Source organism: Cicer arietinum, chromosome 6, assembly GCF_000331145.2.
Source record: "Cicer arietinum cultivar CDC Frontier isolate Library 1 chromosome 6, Cicar.CDCFrontier_v2.0, whole genome shotgun sequence".
NCBI classification, from domain to species: Eukaryota; Viridiplantae; Streptophyta; class Magnoliopsida; order Fabales; family Fabaceae; genus Cicer; species Cicer arietinum.
The window spans coordinates 69,588,172-69,612,903 of record NC_021165.2 but is presented as its reverse complement, the minus strand read 5'-3'; the positions used below and the strand labels follow the sequence as shown (position 1 = coordinate 69,612,903).

Sequence of the window (24,732 nt, the reverse complement as noted above, 5' to 3'; positions counted from 1 at the left end):
TGAAAACGTTTATGTATTAAAAATTTAAAAATAATAATGTTGCCAGCAGTGTGGATTTGGAGTGCAAATAGAATATCAATGTCTCGTACTCATTGCATTTCGAGTTTTAATTTAGGAATCGAGTTTTAATTTAGGAAAAAAGTTACACCGTTCTAAAAGAGTTAAAGTATTTGATAAAATAACCGTTAAGTAAAATATAAAATAACAAAAAAATTATATATATAATTCTTTTTTTGTTAATATATTTTTCATTTTCAAAAATAGAATATTAAGTTTTTATTTTTTTTTATCGTCCTTTTTAAATAGTTGATTAAGTTAAATATGATTGTGTAAATAAAAAATGCGTTTATCATTTATAATGTAAAGTCATTTTTATAGGATGGAAACTAAATTCATTTTTATTTAGTTTTTGGACTAAAGATAAATTTGAAAAAGTTGGTCCATAGACTTAGCTCACAAAATTTTATAGGATTTTTAAGAAAGTTGGCTTTGGTACCCCCAATTAACCTTATACTCCTATTTAAAAAATTTAAGTTTGAAATGTCTAAAATACTTTTAACTAAACTATAAAAATCAAAAAATTGTGTCATACCCTCACTATTCGTGTTTTCCGGAAAAGTGAGTTTTGTTCCAAAAATTTATTTACCGGAAATTTAGTTTTTGAAATTTCCGGTAGTTGGTTTTCAATACCAAAAATTTTAAATTTCTCGATAATACTCTTGAAAATTTTAAAAATGAAATTTTCGGTATTGATTCATAACTACCGAAAATTTCAAATTTTCGAGATGTTCAAAAATTCTCGATAATACTCTTGAACAGGTTTTTTTTTACATATTTTTTTTATTCTATTTTTTTAGTGAGACCAGATGAGCAAAAATAGGCGTTGAACATTCTCCTGTTCGACCTCCTACACAATCAAATAGGAGAGTTGCAGTTGAGAAAAGAAGAAAGAGGAACGAAGAAATGCAGGCGCATGACTATAATATTCAGCATGAGTTTGAGCAAGATCACGCGTTTGATGAAGAACATGATCAGTAGCACCAGCAAGATCATGCGTTCCATGATGAACAAGATCAACAACACTAGTTTGAACATGAGCATCATAAGTAGCTTGAACAACAAATATTCCCTGGAGGTCATTACGATCTTTCTGTCCTTAAGGATTATGAACACCATATTGCAGTGAAAGTGTGGAATAGACATGTTAATAAATAATTTATTTTATTACATATTATAATATAGCATAATATGTATATTTTAATATATTTGTAGTATATGTTATTACAAAGCTGATTTTATGATAGACGTAAGTTGATTTTAGGTTATCAAAAAGCTGATTTTAATGAAATAATTGTATATTTAGATTATAATTATTGTGCGTTATTTTAATTAAACAAAATAGACGTAAAAAATAAGACAAAATCATCGATATCAGATATGTATTATCTGCTCAGATAGATCATTGGATTACTATATCTAGATTACGTCATTTGCAATGATGTAGTTTACACTTGATTGACGGTAATCTGATATCTACTTTTGCTGAGAGATGACATGCAGAGACTACCTCATTTCGCATCCCATGTTATGAAGAGTTTTTCACACTTCCTGCTAATGTCAATGAAGATTTGACAATTATTGCTGCTGTTGAGTTATTGGAAGTTGATCATGATGAAACTGTAACTGAAACTACGACCAGTAGAGGTGTTGTAGTTGCAATGTCAATTTACAAGAACAAAGGTTTTAAATTGTAAATTCACCATTTTAAAAAATTCTTGTTATAAACTTAAGAAATAATTCAAGATTGGTCTTCGTTGTGAAAACAGAAAATAGAAAACATTCTTGGTTTTAACCAGAAAATAGAGAAAGTTCTTGGTTAGTTAAAATCAATAATTCAGTTTATGTATTTAACTTGATAATCAATCAGACTAAAAGTAAATAGATAAGGAAAAAGATATCACACATATATCTTGGTTCACCTAACTCGGGCTACGTCAAATCCTCACAACTGTGAGATTTTTCACTAAGTGTTCAAAACAAAGAACCTTCTTAGTTTTACAACACCTAGCTCAGATCAACCATGATCTGTTACAAAGTTAAAACATTTCCACCCAGAAAGGAGTTCACAACTTCAGCCATTGCTCTTAATGCATCTCATCAAATTCTCATTACCAAATGTTGTTTATTGACTAAAAGCGATATCAATTCAACGGGATAATCAATGAAATGCTATTATTCTTCTTTCCAATGATAATTTTCTATATGTGATAGCTTAATAACCATATAATTAGAAAAACCTAATTTAAGTTGTAACGCTCATATTTTAGTTTGTAAAATGAAAATGAAAGATAATCTCACATCCAAACCTCTCATACATCTTATAGGTCATGTCCTGCAACGGATAGACATAAATACAACTAAAAAAATTATCTGAAAATAGAATGACCACTTTTACATATATAGATTGAACATAATAATCATGGTGCATTCCTAGATTGAATTAAAATTTCTCAATAAACTACACATGACACAAGCAATTCATAACTTGATCTTCGACATCAAACTGAATGATGCTTTTTATATTGCTTGTCAAATTCTTTTAACGTCGTCTACAAATGTATCAACTCAGATTGTTAAATTCAATATTGTACAACATCTGTTGTGCGTCATCAAATTTCAAACCATGTGTCATTAAAACACATACCAATAAAATCATTCACTAAATTTCATTAAAAAATGTACTAAATATAATATAAACTTATTCTTAATTAAAATATACCTTTCCTTATATGTGCTTATTCTTAATTAAAATATGCTTCTCCTTATATGTGCTTACATTAACATCAGACACTGAAACAAAAATACAAACTGGATGGATGTTTTTTATACTCAGATTCTTTTGACTACAAATACAAATATATCAACTCAAATTCTTGAATGTTGTACTGGTACACCGTGTGTGAGATCACCTTCAATGGGCCACAATGCTACGAGTCATCAAAAAACATAATATTAAAATCATTTACTAAATTTCATTGAAAAATGTACTAAATATAATATACACTTATTCTTAATTAAAACATTAATTAAGATATACATTTCCTTATATGTGCCTACATTAACACCAGGCACTAAAACAAAAATACAAATGATCATTATCACTTGTTGAAATATCTTGTCGATATTAGAACAACAATAGACGTGTAATGGCTGCTATGCATTGTATAATCAAAACACAACAACCAAATTATCCTGAAATCTAAACCGAAAACCCTTGGGACACAGTCACGACAATAAAAGACCAAAAACAGAAGTAAAAAACGTTCTGTAACATCATCGTGATGATTAAAAACCAACACAAAAGCAAAGAAACCTCAAAAACACCCATTTACCATGGGACCCACAAGCTGGAAAGAGTCTTAAAAGAACCAAAGGGGAGGAGCAAACCAAATGGTGGGAACCATGTGGTGAACTGGTGATCAGAGTAAGGTGCGTGGGTTTCACGTGCCAGGAGACACAGGTTATGTTTTCGCACGTGGCAGCACAAGGATGAAGATTTGGAGGCGGTGTTTTTGGCCTGTGACAGACCAACGATCTCTGACTCTGGAGGTGGCGCACGCGTGACTTTAGGGTTAGCAACCCAAACACCTACTGCTAGATATTAGAACCTCGTTCAGATACCAACTCAAATAATTTAAAATAAATTACTTGTATTTCACAATGAGGTTGTGCAGATTTATACGCAAGAGGAAAATTTGAAAAATAAAGGAAACTACAATAATAATAATTATAATAATATTCATAATAATAATAAATAATAATAGAAAATACACCACCAATGTTGTGAAAATGCAAACAACGATTGCTTTAAAGAGCATGAAATCATAATGACTTGTACACACTTGCAATAGTCTAACTAACAAATCCATAAAATCCCAACAACTGAAAATATTAGCAAAACGACATAATACTATTAAACTTACAAGTCAATGCCTCAGGGTAGAGACTATCGAAATTGTGAATGGTGAGACAACCACTTCCTGTGACGGATGGCTGATGCCAGGTATTTACCCTAAAACATGGTTCAAATATAGAATACTTAATTAAAATATAAAGGTAAATCAAATTTTGTAATTTAACGACCAGTTAACAAAACTATCTCATTGTTTGTAATTACCTCATTTTCAAAGTCAATTGCAGCGACATATTTCCTGTAAAACAATCAAATTCAATATGAGTATGGGTAGTTTCAAACAAACAAAACTATTCATACATATTTTCTGCAATTAAACCACTCATTTTTTCCTTTAAGCCATGCATTAAGTTTTAGAAATTCAAAATGAGTTTGGGTAGTTTAAAACAAACAAAATTATCCCCACATATTTCCTGCAATTAAACCACTCATTTTAGCCTTTAAGTCATGCATTAATTTTTAGAAATTCAATGAGTTTGGGGACCTAATTTCTAGTGTGCAACTACGGTTTAGCAAATTAAACCCGAAAGAGTATAGAAAGAGCTTTCCTACAAAGCCTCCCGTGCTTGACCTAAAAACTCAAAGAGGATGATAGGATCCAACTGGTGGCCTGTGTGTTTGGTGCAAGAAATATTGAATTTTTAGCATCGGCCCAATTGAAGGAGTGTCTACAAATTGGAGTTACCGATTAAAGTATGGGCTCCGTGGTTTAAAAGGTTCAAAGTTCAAACCAATTAAACTTCATACCAAGAAAGATGAAGAAAATGGCTAAGAGCTCACTTACCACTTGTTAGTCTAGACGGTCTAGACAAAAAAAATTATCACCGAGTGTAAGATATTGCAATCAAGAACTAAGTGAAATGGATGGAGGAAGGGGAACAAACTACATATACTACATAGTTTTATTACTCTAACCAAAGTTCCTTGCTGTAAACAGATTTAATTGAGAGATTTTTTTTCAAAATTTTAATTCTGTTAATTATTCTTTAATTAAAATATTCCTACTTATTGTAGTGAATTGTTAAAAAAATATATAAAAAGTAATCATAAAATAATAATAGTACTATAAAATTAGCAAGATATATGACCAACAAATATGTGTCTCTTTTCACTACATAGAGATAATAATTATCGATGTCAAAAGAAAAACAGGCTGAAATATTGATGTCCAAACATAGTCCTTTGTTTCTTTGTAATCCTCATTTTTAAGTTATTTATATATACCAATGAAATTAATAAATTTTGTAATTTTTCATAATTTTTTTCTTTTACATACAACGTCTTAAGGGATAATTTTTTCTTCTTCACAAGGGATGATTTTGTCAATCCAGTAATTAATGCTACTTTAAACTTTGAAAATGACAAATAAAAATGAACAAATTTTTCCCTAAGTAACCGACATTTAAAAAGGAAACAAATCTAGTAAGCTATAAATAATCTTATACGCCATCCTTATTTTTTAATATATTACCAAACATAAAATTAAAATATAATTGAATTTTCAAGTTCAACAAACCTTTGTCGCGGTCACAATCACACGATGAGCCGCACAACACAAGATTTTCCAAGAACAACGAGCATCGTTAATTATGCATTGTTGTTGTTGCCCCTATAAGAAACTTCACAAAAACAACTTATAAAATAAGTTTAGTCATATGAGACTTTGTTATATGCAAATTATATGGCTATTTTATCGTGTGTACACAAGATTTAATTGTATAGTTCCTCAAAGTAGTAATCGTACTTTCTTACTTATATTTTGTCATTAGAGGGAGTATGTGTTTTCTCAATCACACGGTCAATTAAATAGAGTTCAAAGAGCAACCTTCAAAGAAGAGCAATCGCAGGTTTTGAGATATTTATCTATAATAGCATGGAATGGAGACTCGGACTACAACTTATGAAATATGTTTAGTCATATGAGACTTTGTTGTATGCAAATTATATGACTATTTTGTCGTGTGTACACTAGATTTAATTGTATAGTTCCTCATAATAGTATACGTACTTTCAAAGTAGTATACGTACTTTCTTACTTATATTTTGTCATTAAAGGGAGTATGTGTTTTCTCAATCATACTATCAATTAAATAGAGACTCGGGAGAAATTCCAGGTTTTAAGATATTTACCTATAATAACAATGGAATGGAGAATATTAAAGTAAAATTATAACGCATAGAATTTAACATCTACTATGCCAAAAGATAATTGATTTATGATGCAATCCTAACATTTCATTTTAAAATAAAAAGCCTATTGCAATGATTTGAAGAATAAAGTAGGCCAAATAGAGACAATTCCATTGCTATAAGTATAAGTAAGATACAAAGCTAATATAACTATCGGTCATCAAAATAACTTAAATGAATGGACCAAAGTCTAAAGGTAAAGGTAGTTTTATTTGTAGACTAAACTCCAATATAAGTGGGACACCCTTCCTATACTAAAGCTACTGAGATCATACTCTTAGTAAATAATTAGAGAATATGCTATTATTTGAGGTTCTTATTATATTTTATATTAATTAAGAATATATATCTAGAAAAGAGGACATGCACTACCGTTGTAAATTAGTTTTACTTTGACTTCCAATCAAAATGTAAAATTTTAAATTTATCTTTAAATTGCGATTGTGGAGTGGACTTACATAGAAAACACTTTCAAAAACACCACTTCACACCGACCATGTATCTCAATTAAATTCATATATCAACTAATTCGGTGTTTGATCGAGAGGTAAATAAAATATAACCAAGAATTATTCTAGACTCGAATTTTTAATTCTACATTGAGAATTAGGTTTTTTTTTGTCATATCAGTTCACCACTTCAGCCATTGCTCCTAATGCATGTCATCAAATTCTCATCACCAAAAGTTGTTTCTTGACTAATGTTCATATTTTAGTTTGTAAAACGGGAAATGAAGGATAATCTCACCTTTCTTGACTAATGCTCATATTTTAGTTTGTAAAACAGAAATGAAAACAGAAATGAAGGATAATCTCACCTCCAAACCTCTCATACATCTTATAGATCATGTCCTGCAACGGATAGACGTGGATGCTTCTCAATCAAATAAGTCCAAACAAAATAACTATAACTAATAGTAATTTTTTTTAGAAAAAGTAGGACAGGAAGTCATGGTGCATTCCTAGAATGCATTAAAATTTCTCAATAAACTACATATGACAGAAGCAATTCATAACCTGATCTTCGACATCTAACTGGATGAATGTTTTTTATACTGCTTTTCAGATTCTTTTAACTACAAATACAAATGTATCAGCTCAGATTCTTGAATCCAATGTTGTACTGGTACACCATGTGTGCCTTCAATGGGCCACAATGCTACGGGTCATCAAAAAACATAATATTAAAATCATTTACTAAATTTCATTGAAAAATGTACTAAATATAATATACACTTATTCTTAATTAAAAAATTAATTAAGATATACATTTCCTTATATGTGCCTACATTAACACCAAGCACTAAAACAAAAATACAAATGATCATTATCACTTGTTGAAATATCTTTTCGTTATTAGAAGAGCAATAGCCGTGTAATGGCTGCTATGCATTGTATAATCAAAACACAACAACCAAACTATCCCAAAATCTAAACCGAAAACCCTTGGGACACAGTCACGACAATAAAAGACCAAAAACAGACGTAAAAAACATTCTGGAACATCATCGTGATGATTAAAAACCAACACAACAGCGAAGAAACCTCAAAAACACTTATTTACCATGGGACCCACAAGCTGGAAAGGAATTAAATGAACCAAAAGGGAGAAGCAAACCAAATGGTGGGAACCATGTGGTGAACTAGTGATCAGATTAAGGTGCATGGGTTTCACGTGCCAGGAGACACAGGTTATGTTTTCGAACGTGGCAGCACAAGGATGAAGATTTGGAGGCGGCACTTTTGGCATGTGACAAACCAACGACCTCTGACTCTGGAGGTGGCGCACGTGTGACTTTAGGGTTAGCAACCCAAAGACGCACTACTAGATATTAGAACCTCATTCAGATACCAACACGAATAATTTAAAATAAATTACTTATATTTCACAATGAGGTTGTGCAGATTTATACGCAAGAGGAAAATTTGAAAAATAAAGGAAACTACAATAATAATAATAATTTTAATAATAATAAGTAATATAAACTACACCACCAATGTTGTGAAAACGCAACCAACGATTTCTTTAAAGAGCATGAAATCATCACAACTTGTACACACTTGCAATAGTCTAACTAACAACTCCAAAAATCCCAACAATTGTGAATGGTGAGACAAATGCTTCAGTGTATTGTGAATGGTGAGACAATAATTGAGTTAAAAGATAAAGCTAAATCAAATTTTATAATTACCTCATTTTCAAAGTCAATTACAGCGACATATTTCCGATAAAACAAACAAATTCAATATGAGTATGGGTAGTTTCAAACAAACAAAACTATCCCCACATATTTTCTGCAATTAAACCACTCATTTTTTCCTTTAAGTCATGCATTATGTTTTAGAAATTCAAAATGAGTTTGGGTAGATTAAAACAAACAAAATTATCCCCACATATTTCCTGCAATTAAACCACTCATTTTAGCCTTTAAGTCATGCATTATGTTTTAAAAATTCAATATGAGGAACCTAATTTCTAGTGTGCAACTACAATTTAGCAAATTAAACCCGAAAGAGTATACAATGGATGATTTTGTCAATCCAGTAATTAATGCTACTTTAAACTTTGAAAACGATAAATAAAAATGAACAAATTTTTTTCTAAGTAAGCGACATTTAAAAAGGAAACAAGTGTAGTAAGCTATAAATCATCTTATACGCCATCCTTATTTTTTAATTTATTACGAAACATAGAATTAAAATATAATTGAATTTTCAAGTTCATAAAACATTTGTCCCGGCCACAATCACATGATGAGCCGCAGAACACATGATTTTCTTTCCAAGAACAACAAACATCCAAATGCATTGTTGTTGTTGCCCCTATAAAAAAGAACATAAGAAACTTCACAAAATAACTTATGAAATAAGTTTAGTCATATGAGACTTTGTTGTATGCAAATTATATGGCTATTTTGTCGTGTGTACACTAGATTTAATTGTATAGTTCCTCAGTAGTAAATGTACTTTCTTACTTAAATTTTGTCATTAGAGGGAGTATGTTTTTCTCAATCACGCTGTCAATTAAATAGAGTTCAAAGAGCAACCTTCAAAGAACATAAATAGCAAGTTTTGAGATATTTACCTATAATAGCATGGAATGGAGGCTCGAACTACAACTTATGAAATAAGTTTAGTCGTATGAGACTTTGTTGTATGCAAACTATATGACTATTTTGTCGTGTGTACACTAGATTTAATTGTATAGTTCCTCAAAGTAGTATACTTACTTTCTTACTTATAATTTGCCATTAAAGGGAGTATGTGTTTTCTCAATCACACTGTCAATTAAAGAGAGTTCATAGAGCAACTTTCAAAGAAGAGGAATAGAAGTTTTGAGATATTTACCTATAATAGCAATGGAATGGAGACCCGGGCTCGGATTAAAATCCAAGAGTTGAATGATATCATGACGTGAAGCCAGATATACCTTAATTAATTACAATAAAAAATACTTATAGTGAGAAATCATCATTCAATTCTATATAACTTATTTGCTATTATATTACACAAAACATGATAAAATTGGGATTGAGGCCTAAAACAGGATTGAGGACTAAAAACATTTGTACAAGAGTTAGTTACAACTAAATATAACTGTACTCACAGACTACTAACTATAGAGAAAATAGTATTCACACATGGATTAAGCTAGGATGTCCTTGTAGTATTCAACAAAAACAGGGCTGTGAATACTAGTTCTTAAATGGACCATGGTTATTTTGTGAGATTTCGGTGGAATTAAACTGATATATGTTGCAGTGACACCAAAAAGTTTAATTCAAAAAATAGAAATGGTTATGCCGAAAAACATGTGTATTAAATCTTTTCCCTTTAAGGAGGTTTTACCCAAAAATGACCCATTCAAGATATTTGACTTTGTACACAATAGTTTAGTGCCACACCAAAAATTATAGATAATGCTACACATAAGCAAACAGACACCGCACCGTGCAGGGACCAAAAACATAATTAATCTTTAGTTTAATTATTTTAATATATTTATGGATAAATATAAATTAATTCAACATTCTTTATTTAAAGTAGAAAAGAAAATGAAAAAAACTATAAAATAAATGGATTCATTTAGTTTTAGAATTTAGTCGCGCATAACACTACTTAGTGGCACTAATGAGAGGATAAACAGACATACTTTTAAGATAATATCAAAGACATTTTGAACTGTTATTCTAGCAATAATCGCAAATAACTTAAAACTAAAGACAAAGGTTGTTTATAAAAATTTGTTACCGAAGATAGCGCCGGCGACCAAACACGGTGGCTAAACCATCTTCGAACCTAACCTGCTCAGATTAGTTTGATTTAAGTCTTTTCCAACTATAAAGACAACTATATATATATATATATACATATATATATATATATATATATGGGAGGTCAATGACATTTCAAAAATTTGAAGGCATATAGAAAATCATTATTAAGTTTAAAGTACTCTCTCATTCCAATAGTTATAACCTAAGAGAATTAAAATCAATGTAAACCTTGAAGTAACAGTACAAATGTCCAAAATAAGTTTTAAAATATAAAAAAAGGAAGAAAAAAAAAACCATTTTGACAAGTAATTGTAAACCTCATGTTTAAATGAGGTAAACCTGAAGTAAGTGTAAAGCTTGAAATTAGCACTTACTCTTACAAAATTGGCGCTTGTCAATTTTATTGTTTGACCTCATGTAAGCATATTTACGATTTTGTTTGGCTATGTTAAATAAAAATAAAACAATGTTATGAAACCTATAAAAAGATTGTGAACTCACCTGATTAATCAAAGAAATCACAGTTGAGAGAAAGAACAATATGAACGACCAAACAATCCCCAGATCAGATGACGAAGAAATAAATGTCATCCTCATCAACAGTTGCGCACTGCTTCGAACTGTTCCTTGGAAGTGGAGATTGTATATCAAAATTTAACAATAAAATAAACACACAATTTAACTATTTTTTCAAGGAGATAGCGCAGATAAGGAAACAAGCTAGAAGAAGAACTTGTTCAGAGAAGGGAATCAAACAACGATTTCAGCACCACGTACAAACATACTCTTAGACATCGACATTGTTACTGTGTTGTTGATTCTCAAACCATAAGTGAGAGTTCAGAAATTTGAGTGACTGAATGTGATTCTAGGGTTTTAGATATATATGAGAAATTAGAGTTCAGAAATCGGTGGACCGGAACTTAGCTTTAACCCACCCACTCACCTACCATTAATAAATGAAGCGGGCCAAGGCCCAGTAAATTATTCAAAATATTTTTCTTAAAGAAAATATATTCAAAATGTTAAATTAGGACTGCCATAAAACACTGTGTTTTTCAATAAAAATAAGTAATTTAATTAATTTGAAAGTGTACAAACTTCAACTTTATTAACTAGTTCATTGAAGTATCAGTACAATGGAAATTAATTTATTATACTAAAATTAATTTATTTTATATCTATATTTTTAATTATAATATTTTATTAAATTTTGTTATTTTTATGGATTCTATTTTATATAATTTTTTTAATAATTATAATAAGTAAAATTTAATTAGATATTTATTATAAATATAATATTTCTTTATTTAAAATAATAATTACTTAAATTAATAATTAGTGAAACTTAAATTAATTATTTAATTAAAATAATTATTATTAAATAATTAAAAAATATATTTGTTATTATGAAAGATGTTAACGAAAAATAATATATAATATTTATAAATTATAATTACCCATCCTTTTATATGTGGTCATGTCATTGTTAATTGATCAAACTCATATATTTGTGCCTCCTAAATACCAATGTTTGTAAGAAGGATATGCAAATAACAATAATAAAATGAGTGATACTTTGGTATTTAATTTTTTTTTTGGCAAAAAAAAAAAAAAGTCAAGTTTTAACGTGGCAAATATTTTAAGTGATTCGCATTTGACACCTCAACGTCACATCAAAAAATTAAATTTCTTTTAGTTTTTAGGTTTGTTTAATAGGTTAATTATGTATTTTAAGTTCAAACTTACTACTCTTTTGTTTTATTTTTATTATTTGGGAAAACCATGGATTTGATGAACATTTCAATGTAATGGATACTGTGGCCATAGTTCGGTTAGATTTTGTAACAATCAATCAAACCAACTTTAGTAATTAGTTAGGTTAGTATTTTTCTCTTTTGTCATAAAAAAGAGTTATTATTTTTATCTTTCACCCGAGTTTTAACTCGTGTCATCCAATTCATTAACCATTAACTTCAATCAATTGAACTACTCACCCCACCTCATAATAACTCATATTAAAATAATAATTATTGAATAATAAAATCTATATTTATTATTATGAAAGATGTTAACGATAAAAAATATATAATATTTATAAATTATAATTACTCATCCTTTCATACGTGGTCATGTCATTGTTAATTGATCAAACTCATCTTTTGTGCCTCCTAAATACCACTGCTTATAAAAAGAATATGCAGATAATAATATAAAATGAGTGGTACTTTGGTATTTAATTTTTTTTTTATGAAAAAACAAAAAAAAAGTCAAATTTTAACATGACAAATATTTTAAGTGATTCACATTTGATGCCGTAAAGTCACATCATAAAATTTGATAAGCATAAAGTGGTGGATTTGATGAAGATTTCAAAGTAATGGATATTGTGGCCATAATTCGGTTAGATTTTGTAACAATCAGCCAAACCAAATTTAGTAATTAGTTAGGTTAGTATTTTTCTCTTTTGTCATAAAAAAATTATTATTTTTATCTTTCACTCATGTTTTATCTCGTGTCTTCCAATTCATTAACCATTCATTAACCATTAACTTCAATCAATTGAATTATTCATCTCACGTCATAACAACTCATAGTAGATTTTAGTTCTTTTATATAAAATTGTTTGTTGTCCTTGAATTGCCTACAAAATTTTACAACTATTCTGAGAGTTGCACTCCCAAAAATTCTAATTGTCATGTCTTAAAATTAGTAGGGAAGCATTGTTCCCACAATCAAACCAATAAAAATGTTTGGTGCCAAGACATTCACTGTTTTGATGCCTTCTCTGCTCAGTGTCCACATAACCACCAATAGGCCATTTGCAGTGCACCAGAGAAAAAAACAACAACAAAAACCTTTCTTTTTCCCTTGGTGGCATTAAGATTTGGTCTAGCATTAACATAGGTTGTTGCTATCTTGATCCCAAGAAAACCAAAAGAGAACAGAGGTTAGAGCATCAAGCAAGAAGGCAACAGTACTAAAGATCACATTAGCATGTGTTGGTTTACATTTTATAAAGTTTGTCTTATATTAATGCATGGTTCACTTTTGATACTAAAGCCTTTCAAGCACAGTTAATGCTAACTTCAAAAATCTAAACACCATTCTCCAATTATGAATCTCTTATAGTCTTATTAATTAGTATGATTAGCAGCAAACAACCCGACCCTCGAAACTAAAAGACATTGAAGCAAGGAAAACACAATTCCAATTAATGCAGCCACGTGATAAAAAAATAATTTCAAATATAAACACAAACTAATGAAGTTCATCAAGTTTTGATAATTAAGACAATATATAAAGATCTTAATAGTAATTATTATAATAAGTAATCATGCAAACATCTATTACAAAGAGCAAAAATCAATGTGTTTTGTAGATGTGACTAACAAGTAAAACCAATTAAAAAAGAGCAATGTATTTTCATCCAGAAGCCTCATGAGTGAAGGATAGTAGTATTAGATTCATCCTCACAAATATAAGCATTGAATCCATCTTCATCTTGAAAACTAAACCAATAGAAACAATTGGATAATCAATCATGAGATGATTATGCAAGATAAAAATATTAAAATATTAAATTAAGTTTTTTAGAAAATCAATGCAACTAATTTCGAGTGCAAATCAACATTTAAATGTGATCATGAAGAGCGGATGTATTTTGTGAGAACACGTCAACTACTACTAAAAGAAGTAATTGATGCCACTATAGTGATAGGACTACTTAGCATATCTTGTGCCATTAAGGAGAGTACAAAGTATTTTCTCTCATTAACCTTCCAGTAAAGAAGTATCTCAAAATCTTCATAGTATTTTTCATCAACTTCAACTCACTTTTCCTCAAGATATACATCTAATTCACTATTCTCATTGTAGATATAGGTTGATTATGAAAAGTTTAAAAACCATATAATGTATGATAAATCAATGTCATTATCAATAATCTAAAAACAAGTAAGTTTGAAATGAAATAAAGTTAATTACTATTTTAGCATAAAAAATCTCACACTATTCTACATTTCTTAGCCTTACTTGCCTCTTTGGATGGCTTCGACATTGAGATAGAATCTTGGGATGATTGAGATATAAGAACACTTTGATTATTGAAAATGCTCACATATTCTTGATTAAACACTATAAATTTGTCCTCCACATTCTTAAGTTTAACGTTGCAGGTTGAAGCATCAAGGGTAGTGTAACAATACTTCAAAAAAGGAACCTTAAGTGTGGGTCAAAAATAAATGCAGCAAATGCTAGTACTACACTATAATCTTTTCAATATTTATCAAATTTTGTTTTCCTATTTGTAGCTATCTTCTTTATAACATCATCAACTTTATCTTGGTTTTCTCCTAAGGTGTATTTTACTTTCCACACTTGCATTAAATACAAGTTTGTAGTCGGATATGATGAACCCGAGAACAAATTTGTAATTTCATAAAATGGTTCTATGAATTTACATATTCTTCCCCTTTTTCCAATTTCTCATCAGATGGGCAATGTTTATAATTCCTATCTACCACTTGACAAAACTCAAATTTTTCTATATTTTAAGGAACTTTCAAGCATTAAATATGTGTTATTCCACCTTGTAGACACATCTATTCTTAAACCACTGTTAATGTATATTCCCGCATCATTGACATAATCTTAAAATTTGATCATATGTCCATCGAAATATTTAATATACTTGACATTATCTCTAAATTTCTTGAGTGCTTCATTGGTCAATTTTAAACCCTCTTGAACAATTCAGTTGAGTATATGGGTTGAACATCAAATATGGAAACACTCGCTATCACATAAAAAATTTCTTTGCATACATAGTTATTTTTTCAAATGGTCTTGTATGTTATCATTGGAAGAGGCATTATCCAAAGTAATAAAAATATACTCTCTTATTTATTTCCCGTTGCTTTAAGTAATCAAACAAAGTAGTTTCCAATAGAATACCATTGTGTGGGGGTTTCATTTGACAAACGTTGAGAGCACGGCTGGTTAACTTCCACTGTTCATCAACAAAATGAGCGGTTAAACAAATATAATCCTCACTAATAGATGATGTCTAAACATATGAAGTAAGACAAATTCTATTTGGAATCTTACACATGACATCCTTAAGTTTAGTCTTATATTTGTTATACATTTTCTCAATATTCGACACAATGGTATTCCTAAATACCATTTCAGCATAAGATTCAAATAATGCACCCGTACTAGAATGTTCTCATACTCAACAAAGCTAAAAGGAAGATCATGTGCAATAATAGCTTATGCAAGCAAATCACGATGGGTTTATTGATTGATTCTAAACATGTTAAACGGTTCATCTTGATTAAAAAGGTTCAACAAGATACAATTACAAAAAAGAAATATGACAAATTAGATGTGAAGTCCCATAAGTGTACTTGGAATTAGGGTTTTTTCCAATACTAAATTTATTACTATAAAAATTGCATCCAACCTTTTCAATCTTATCTTCATCTTTATCAACTTTTGTAAAAAAATTCCAAACAATGGGTATTTCTTTGTTATGTGTATCAGTATTTTCAAATACTACAAAATGAGCTTCATCAACCATTTGATCGTATACATTCATATTTATATCCATAGACATCGTATTATAATTTAAAAAGAAAGTTATGTTGCACTTAAATAAATAACATACAATTAATTATAAGACAACTTAAGATTCCAACTAGCATCTAAACAAGACTTTAAGCATACAACATATAACTAGCCAGTAAATATCTAATAGAGAATGTTTATAATTTATGCATCTCTTAAATCTTAGCTCAGTTTGAACAAATGCTTTGGGAAAGCAATTAAATAATCCTATATAAAAAATAATATTGTAGTAGTTGATATCGATATTAGTAACAACTAACAAGTCCATCACAATTCACAAAAACAAAACATGGTTTTTGATAACAAAAAGATACAAATCATTGCAAATATTTAACTAATAGAATCATTCCGAAATAAATGAATGTAACAAACCTTCAAATGAGTTGCAGCTTTATCCTTGTCAATGAAAAGACGAATTGCAAATATTTAATTTGCTTTGGTGTGGCACTTGTAGAAAATAAAACAAACAAAATATTAAATAAGCATGGAAATTATATAAGTTTGATTATCCAAATTCATACTTTTGACTCAATAAACATTGTAGATTGGTATCATACTTTTGACTTTATAAGCAAACAAAATATTAAATATTCAATGTAGTCAGTGACTAAGTATCAATAATTGGAGCATTAATGCTTCAATTTGTACTATTTATTTAGAACATTTATCACTTTTGTTTTTCAAATGATACAACAAAGGGACATATAACAGCTGACAAGAACAGATCAAATGCAAATGGTAAATGACAAGCCATCCATATGGTTATACTACATTCATTCATAAACAACTTTGGTGATGAGCAAACCTGTTAAATCAACATCAAAGAAGCTAGCACCTAACAATTTTGCACCTTTAAAATTGACTTATCTCATAATATACTATAACGAATAATAATAAGATAATATGATATATTTTGATTTAAACATACAATTTGACTAGTTTTATCTTCAAATCAACTTTTTTCTTCTTAATATCTTGTAATCAACATGAACCAACTGATTCTATTGTTGGTCATAACAATCAAAATAATCAATCAATTAAAACCAACAACTCTAAAACCAACCTATTCACAACTAGAAATCAATTAGTTTCTAATTGTCCTTTTTCCTTCTAATAGATATAGCAATCAATAAATGTTACTATAAACAAAAATGCTTGAAACAAAAAAAATATAATATCTAACAGAGTAAAACCCTAAAGTAACAAATACAACATAATATCTTATTATAAAGTATGATTACCCTTTATTTTTGTTATTTTTTTAATATTTTTATCTATTGTTTATATTTTATGTTTAACTTATATATGTATTTTGGTATGCGCAATAACAATAATCATGTTATCCCCAATGCCATTATCCCATATTTAGGGTTGGGCACGCCGCTATACGAGATCGACAACATAGTCATCATAATATAATTTCATTATGATCACAAGGAACTTAGTTGTTGGTACGATGGAACCTTACATAGAAATTTGGAACCTCAAACAGTGTAAGTGGACCTAGTCTGTAAATTTCACTGCATTGTCTGCAACTTTTACTATATACTTTTTGCTACAACGTCCATAAATCAAATTGTTTTAAATATGTGATTTAACATTTTTGTTGACTTAAATATGTAATTAAGTTTCTACAACTTTTAAATATGTACTTAAGTTTAACCTATCTTGTTGACTTTACGTCATGCAGCTTCTTGCTACATCATCCATGGATCAAACGGTAATAGTAAAGTCAATATTGTTTTGGTGTATAACGATGGTGTTTATTGGAATTCATCTCATCTGACTGCTGGTATTTCTAACAAGTGAAACTTTGGGATTTGTCCAACAACCAACCATCTTGTGTAGCTTCAAAAAATCCTGGAGTAGTAAGTTTTAAGTTTTGTTTTTCGCTCATGAATCTTATGCGTCTCTAACATGAATTTTACAAATTGTTGAATCTTTTTAATAATTTTTTTTGGCGTTTATTAGGAATCTATCTTTTCTATTTCTTTCTCTAAGGACAACCCTTTCATGTTAGCCATATGAGGCGCAATGGTACAATTGCACATAAGTGAAGATGGCCAAAATGGACTTTCACTTTTGTATTCTGAATTGTCTTCATAAAATTGACCCATGTAACTAATTATTGTTTTATAGGTATGCTACTCATTATCTGATTCTGGCATCTTTGGAAGATATGTGAACTAAAGAACTATTAACTAGATGGTTCATCCATGTCCCGTGCCATTCTCAAGTGCGTGTGTTGTGGTTTAGGGCTAAATTATTTGATAAATTATAATTTATATTTGTATAATACATTTCCGTATATTCAACAAATATGAATTGATAGTTAAAATAGTTGCTTATTTTAGTTGAGATATATTCATAAAAAATATATATTTGATAAAATTAATTATGATTAGCTCATATATATATATATAGAGAGATTGAAGGGAGAGATAAAAATACATAACACAATAAAGATATATATATGTATTTACTAAAATTATATATTTAAAAAATATTTTTTTAAACAAATATGTTTTCTTAAAAATCATTTTTTGATGTCTTTTATGTTAATTTTATATTTAAAAAAATATTTTTATAAAACTGTATACAATAAAATTAAAAATCATATAAAAAAAATCTTTTATAATAACAAACAAACAGCAATTAAAAAATTATTTTTAAAAAAAATCTCTAAATTATTTAATAGAAACACACCTACTAAAAATAATAATAATAATTATAATTATTATAATATAAGTGCGGGTATAAGAAACCGCTAAATTTAAATCTAATTGTGATCTCTAATTATAGGGAGTCTAAATTTTTTTTATAGAATTTTTAAATTTGGAACCTTGTTAATTATAAAATATGTGGGTCCCTCAATCGTGGGGATTGGAATCGAAAATTAGTTTAGTTGTATCTCGGGTAAGCAGTTACTTGTGAATCCGGGCTAAGCCTTACGGTTGGCAAGTGACTTATATAGATATAGGGTTGTTAGAGATTTTGGTGGCAACTGTGAGAGAGAATAGAAGAATGATTTCGGCACTGTCATGGATTCCGAAAGGTGTTTTTGTTGTCGATCCTCCTTCTCCTTCGGAAAAGGATATTGAAGAATCAATCCCTCTGCACTCAAAAGAGAGTGATAATGAAGATAATAAGAATGTAAGTTCCAACAATTCCGTTATTTGTGATCCTTTCCTTTTTGATTCTACAGCATTGTTTGTCTTTTTAGGACGATGATGAACTCGAAGACACGATCATTTATCCAACCGACTCTGTCAGTGTTACTGCATATATTAATTTTGAAAGGGAAGATCATGGTCTTGTCATGGTAACGAAACCGTTTGTTGTGATTTTGAACAAGTGACTTGTTCTCCATACTGTTAGTAAATTTTATTTGTAAACTTGTTATGAGTAATTTGTTTAATGTATGTTATGGCAGGTTTGGATGTTTGATGACAGAGATATGAACTGGTTTGTTCACGATTACATTGAACTTAAAGCATCCCCACTTTCCATGGCTTTGCTTGACTGCCCCATTCAAGGTGGAGAAAGAGGTCAGTGAAAATTATGGTTCAATTGGTAGTGGGAATGTATGGACGGGGTTGATTCTCAGGTAAGGCAAAAACACTTCGTGTTTCCAATAAGGGGAAAGGGGATGAGAAGATCGGTACTAAAGTGCCGATAACGGAAAGGGTTGGACTTTTTTACCAGCACTATTAATCAAGACTTTCTCAGCTCCTTTCCTCCAATGGAAACCTTATTGTTTTTCAAAAATTCGAAATTACCCTTAGGTGCTTTTTCTCCCTGGCGCATTCAACTTCTCTGGTCTAGTAGCACTTTTTCTCCTCTATGCTTTGTCTCGTGCTTGATATAGATTTTCATTAAGTAAATTTATTTCTCCTTCGATTTCTCCAGACATGTTTTTGTTGTTTTCTATGCTTTTTATTTGAATTGTTTTATCTTTACTGCGGTGTTCAAATGTTGATACCAATATTCTTTTGCTTTTGTATGTTTATTTATTACTTTTGATATTGTACTAGAATTTGATAAGTACTTTAGGATTTGAATTGCGTCTAATAAATGGATTAAAAAATCACTTAAAAATCTAAATGGGTCTAATACTGGGGTAGAATGAGATCAGTATGGGATCATAAGAGAGTTTTTTGTGTCCTTTAGATCTTGATTTTGATGCTAGCTTATTGGTTACAAAGTATGATTACCCCTTTACTTTTGCTATTTTTCAGCATTTTTGTCTACTGTTTGTATTTTATGATTAGCTTATATACCGTTTTTTGGTCTTCGCAATAGCGGTCATCCCGCTATCTCATTTTTTGGGGTTGGGAGCACTGCTATACGAGATCGACAACATAGTCATCATAATATAATTTCTTTATGATCACAGGGAACTTCTTAGCTGTTGGTACAATGAAACCTTCCATAGAAATTTGGAACCTCGACCGTGTAAGTGGACCTAGTCTGTAAATTTCACTGCACTGGCTGCAACTTTTACTTTATGCTTTTTGCATATTATTATCGTGTAACTTCCCTTTGTTTTCAGATTGAGGAGGTAGCACCATGTCTTGTGTTGGGTTGCACTGATGGTCACACTGACTCAATATGTGGTCTTGCATCGAACAAGGAGAACAGGTTTTTTCAATATTAAATTGTATTCTGTTATTGTTTTGTCTGCTGGATGCTTTTTGGACCTAAAAGTTTTTATTTATTAATTTTCTTAACTCTCTTTCTTGACACTTCTATTGACATTCATTCTTAAAACATACAGAAATATAATCGCAAGTGCCGGTGCTGACAGTCTAGTAAAGATTTGGGACGTTGTTGCTGAGAAATGTGATATTACAATGGGACATCACTCAAACATGGCAAGAATTAAGATAGAAAGTGAATAATTTATGTTATAATATAAATGTTCTTCTCTCCCTGTCCACATGTTTTCTTTGAACTGCTATATTATTTAGAATTTTGGAAACATGATTTTTACATTTGTTAGATTTTGGTGATATTTATTACAAAATTATGGACCGAGATGTAACAGCTGTGTTATTTAATCACCACCATCAAATTTTAATGTTTTATTAGATACAAATATGTAAATGTCAAAAACAAATTTATGAGTCTTTCTTGGGTATTTGCAAAGAATAAGTTCACAATGTATAAGGGAAAATATGCTGCACTTTCTTCCTTAATGAAATCATTAAATGGTATCTATATTTTTCATCCGTCAACTATTTTAAAATATTAATATTTGATTCACTACATTTCTTGATGTGTTATCTCATGTCCATCTATCTTCTCACAGGTTGGAGCAGTTGCTTGGAATCATCATGCACCACAGCTTCTTCTTAGTGGTTCCTTTGATCATACTCTTGTTTTGGTAATGATCCAATGTTCCTTGGTTGTTTTTCTTTTTCTGTATTTTGCTTTGACATTATTTACTTAGTATACTGTACTCCATGTTTATTATGTGCTTAAAGAGATATTCCATTTAAAAATGAAAATGTTAGAACTTTGAAAGGTTTGACTGTTTATTATTACACATTGCAGAAGGATGTGAGGACACCGTCACATTCTGGCTATAGGTGGTCAGTGACAGATGATGTAGAGACCATTGAATGGGATCCACACGCCGAGCATTCTTTTGTGGTGGGTTATGATTATTTCTAATACCTATATACTATCTATTACTTTTATTCTTTTCACTTTTCTGATGAAGATTACAGGCATTGTTTTTTATCAGTTGTTTTGAGTAAAGAATTACTATCATTCTTTTATCTACTAACTCCCAGTTACATTGCTTTTATTTATTATATCTGGATGAATTCTTAATATTGATTTCTTGAAGGCATGAGTATTATTTCACTGATAGTGATTCAATTGTCTTTTTAGGCGGGTCTTGGGGATGGTAGTGTTAAGTGTTTTGATATTCGGACTGCCACGGCTGAATCCACATCTGAGCTCAGTTCTACTTTTACCCTTCATGCACATGATCGAAGTGTTACATCAGTATCCTACAATCTGTCGGCACCTAATGTTTGTATATTCCACATTTTGATGAGATTTTTTGAGATTACATATTAAATAAGTACTTAAGTTTAACCCTATCTTGTTGACATTATGTCATGCAGCTTCTTGCTACAGCATCCTACGATCAAACGGTAATAGTAAAGTCAATTTTGTTTTGGTGTATAACGATGATGTTCATTGGAATTCATCTCATCTGACTGCTGGTATTTCTAACAGGTGAAACTTTGGGATTTGTCCAACAACCAACCATCTTGTGTAGCTTCAAAAAATCCTGGAGTAGTAAGTTTTAAGTTTTGTTTTTCGCTCATGAATCTTATGCGTCTCTAACATGAATTTTACAAATTGTTGAATCTTTTTAATAATTTTTTGTGGTGTTTATTAGGGATCTATCTTTTGTATTTCTTTCTCTAAGGACAACCCTTTTATGTTGGCTATAGGAGGCAGAATGGTACAATTTCACGTAAGTGAAGATGGCCAAATGAACTTTCACTTTTGTATTCTGGATAGTCTTCATAAAATTAACCCCTGTAACTAATTATTGTTTTATAGGCATGGGACTCATTATCTGATCCTGGCGTCTTTGGAAGATACGGGAACTAAAGAACTATTAATTCATCCATGTGCGTGCCATTCTCAAGTGCGTGCGTATGTGGTTTAGGGTCAAAGATTTTCAAGGGGTTAACAATATATTATTTTTTTTTAAATGTGGATATAATAATATGCTGTTTCAAATTTATATCGTACGCGCACTCCTTTTGGTTTTACATATATGTGCAAAGAAATAAAAGAAGAGAAAAATAAAGTCACAAATTATATTTGCTAATAACAAATTAATTTAGACACATAAATAATATTATATTAATTATATTAATATAAAAAATCATTTATTTCACTCGTAACAAAGTAATCTGATGAAACAAAATACTTATAAATATAATACCAATACTGATATTGGATAAATACTCAATTTTGATACTTCAAAGTATTCATACTTCATAGTTTTAGTGTATTTTTATCATATTAATACTTCATAGTTTTAGTGTATTTTTATCATATTAGTATATTAATAAGTTGTAGTATGTATGTGTTATAAAATAATTCATATTAAGATATTAGACAAATTATACCGATAAAAAATAATCATATGTGCATAGTGTTTTTTTTTAATGACAATTGTATATTGTTTTGCTAATCTATTATTTATTGTATATTGAGTCCAAAAAAATTATCTATTATATATAATAAGGTAAAGTAAGGTAAGTCTAATTAAAGTTATTAACAAGTGGAATATGATTCTCGTTTCTATTTTTAAATTGGGGATATTTGTCTCTCTACTTTATAACTTTATAAGTATCAATATTTTTTCAGCTAACTCATCTCATGAGCGCCCGTATCTTTTCATCTCCCTCCTTTATTTTTGTTTTACTTTCTCTCTTTTCTCCAAATCAGAAATTATTTACCAAGTCCTTTTACTCTTTTCTCTTTGAATTGGAATTGTTCCTCTCTTTTCTTTGCTCTTTCTCTTTGAATCATTCCTCTTTTCTCTTTCTCTCTGAATCGTTCTACTCTTGCAACTCTCGAATGAATATTTTATGGTTTCTACTCTTTTATCGTTCTACACACCTCTCTGAATTGTTCCTCTTCTCTCTTTCTCTCTGAGTTGTTCCTTAATATTTGGATACATGTTATAAAAAAAAATTATTTATAAATATTACAAGTGAAGTTGTGCAATGCAAAAGACTTCTATTTCTTAGAATAAACTTAATTTTGTCCATGACACAATCGTTATATCAACAAGCCACTTATAACATACTTATAACAGAGAAAGTTTAAATAACTACGGGTTGTTGGGCTCTTAATTTAGTTACAAACAAAAATAAACAAATATAAGTACGTTATATTAAATCACAACACAAGGAAATTTACACGAGTCGTAAATATAATTAATGCATACCAGGTTATGATAACAAATATGATTAATGCATACTAGGCTATGATAATATAATTAATGCATAATAGGTTATGATAATAAGTATGATTAATTATACGATCGCCACCGCTGGCCATTAATGTGATATGCATGTTGGAAGACTACAATATTTACAAAAGTGATATGCATGTTGTAATACGTGAAAGGCGACTGAAGTTAACACCAAAGTCATAAGGATTTTTAATTTATTAAATAAGAATGATTAATTTTAGAAGTTTTAATCGAATTTTTAAATTTTGTAAATATTGAGCTTTCCAACATGTATATCTCATCATGTTTATCGAATAACCTGATATGCATTAATCATATTTATTGTCATAACCAGCCTAATATGCATTAATCATGACTGAATGTAAATAGCCAGCATTACACTTTCTCTTTTATAAGATGGCTTGCTCATATAGCGATTGTGGCATGAATAAAGTTAAGTTTGTTCTAAAAAAAATAGAAGTCACCTTGCATGGTACAATTTCACTTATAATAATTATAAATAAACTTGTTTGATTATATTTATAAAAATATTCCATTCAATCAAAGTTTGTTGTCAAATAATGACATCAAATGTAGTTAATCATAAATATTGTTAAAATTTGATCATTCTTATCAGAAATATATATATATATATATATATATATA

The 24,732-nt window shown here is 29.6% G+C and overlaps 2 protein-coding genes across 19 annotated transcripts; one reads left to right on the top strand and one right to left on the bottom strand.

Annotated features, from left to right (window-relative positions):
- Window positions 1–2,707: 2,707 nt before the first annotated feature.
- LOC101510739 (uncharacterized) lies at window positions 2,708–11,360 on the bottom strand. Of its 18 annotated transcripts, none has more exons than XR_012163598.1 (10): window positions 11,225–11,327; window positions 10,941–11,059; window positions 10,414–10,466; window positions 9,511–9,592; window positions 7,180–7,321; window positions 6,981–7,014; window positions 5,490–5,592; window positions 4,178–4,211; window positions 3,984–4,072; window positions 2,708–2,987 (listed from the first exon to the last, which is right to left on the bottom strand). XR_012163598.1 is itself a non-coding variant. In XM_073370136.1 (10 exons), the coding sequence occupies exons 8-10, from the start codon at window positions 4,204–4,206 to the stop codon at window positions 3,389–3,391; spliced, it is 384 nt and encodes a 127-aa protein (XP_073226237.1). In that variant the 5' UTR covers window positions 4,207–4,211; window positions 5,490–5,592; window positions 6,981–7,014; window positions 7,180–7,321; window positions 9,511–9,592; window positions 10,414–10,466; window positions 10,941–11,059; window positions 11,217–11,337; the 3' UTR covers window positions 2,995–3,388. The 18 variants fall into 18 exon arrangements, 10 of the variants coding, with proteins under 10 accessions (XP_073226237.1, XP_073226238.1, XP_073226235.1 ...); XM_073370136.1 differs by lacking the exon at window positions 2,708–2,987 and adding an exon at window positions 2,995–3,654 and having other exon boundaries at window positions 11,217–11,337; XM_073370137.1 differs by lacking the exon at window positions 2,708–2,987 and adding an exon at window positions 2,995–3,654 and having other exon boundaries at window positions 11,225–11,317.
- Window positions 11,361–18,981: 7,621 nt separating this feature from the next.
- LOC101510410 (uncharacterized) lies at window positions 18,982–22,870 on the top strand. The gene is made up of 13 exons (XM_004507404.4): window positions 18,982–19,223; window positions 19,294–19,392; window positions 19,504–19,618; window positions 20,467–20,525; window positions 20,623–20,711; window positions 20,848–20,944; window positions 21,382–21,456; window positions 21,627–21,725; window positions 21,969–22,112; window positions 22,208–22,237; window positions 22,323–22,385; window positions 22,489–22,566; window positions 22,656–22,870. The coding sequence occupies exons 1-13, from the start codon at window positions 19,095–19,097 to the stop codon at window positions 22,704–22,706; spliced, it is 1,128 nt and encodes a 375-aa protein (XP_004507461.1). The 5' UTR covers window positions 18,982–19,094; the 3' UTR covers window positions 22,707–22,870.
- Window positions 22,871–24,732: the final 1,862 nt, after the last annotated feature.

Excerpts from the sequence above, each read along its gene's own strand:
- LOC101510739 (XM_073370134.1), bottom strand. The coding sequence starts at position 4,206 with ATGTCGCTGCAATTGACTTTGAAAATGAG. Across the intron at positions 4,073-4,177 it reads CAATTGACTTTGAAAATGAG|GGTAAATACCTGGCATCAGC; the intron begins GTAATTACAAAC and ends ACCATGTTTTAG. Across the intron at positions 3,655-3,983 it reads CTACCCTGAGGCATTGACTT|CAGTAGGTGTTTGGGTTGCT; the intron begins GTAAGTTTAATA and ends TCTAATATCTAG.
- LOC101510410 (XM_004507404.4), top strand. The coding sequence starts at position 19,095 with ATGATTTCGGCACTGTCATGGATTCCGAAAGGTGTTTTTGTTGTCGAT. Across the intron at positions 19,619-20,466 it reads CATTCAAGGTGGAGAAAGAG|GGAACTTCTTAGCTGTTGGT; the intron begins GTCAGTGAAAAT and ends TTATGATCACAG. Across the intron at positions 22,238-22,322 it reads CAGCATCCTACGATCAAACG|GTGAAACTTTGGGATTTGTC; the intron begins GTAATAGTAAAG and ends TATTTCTAACAG.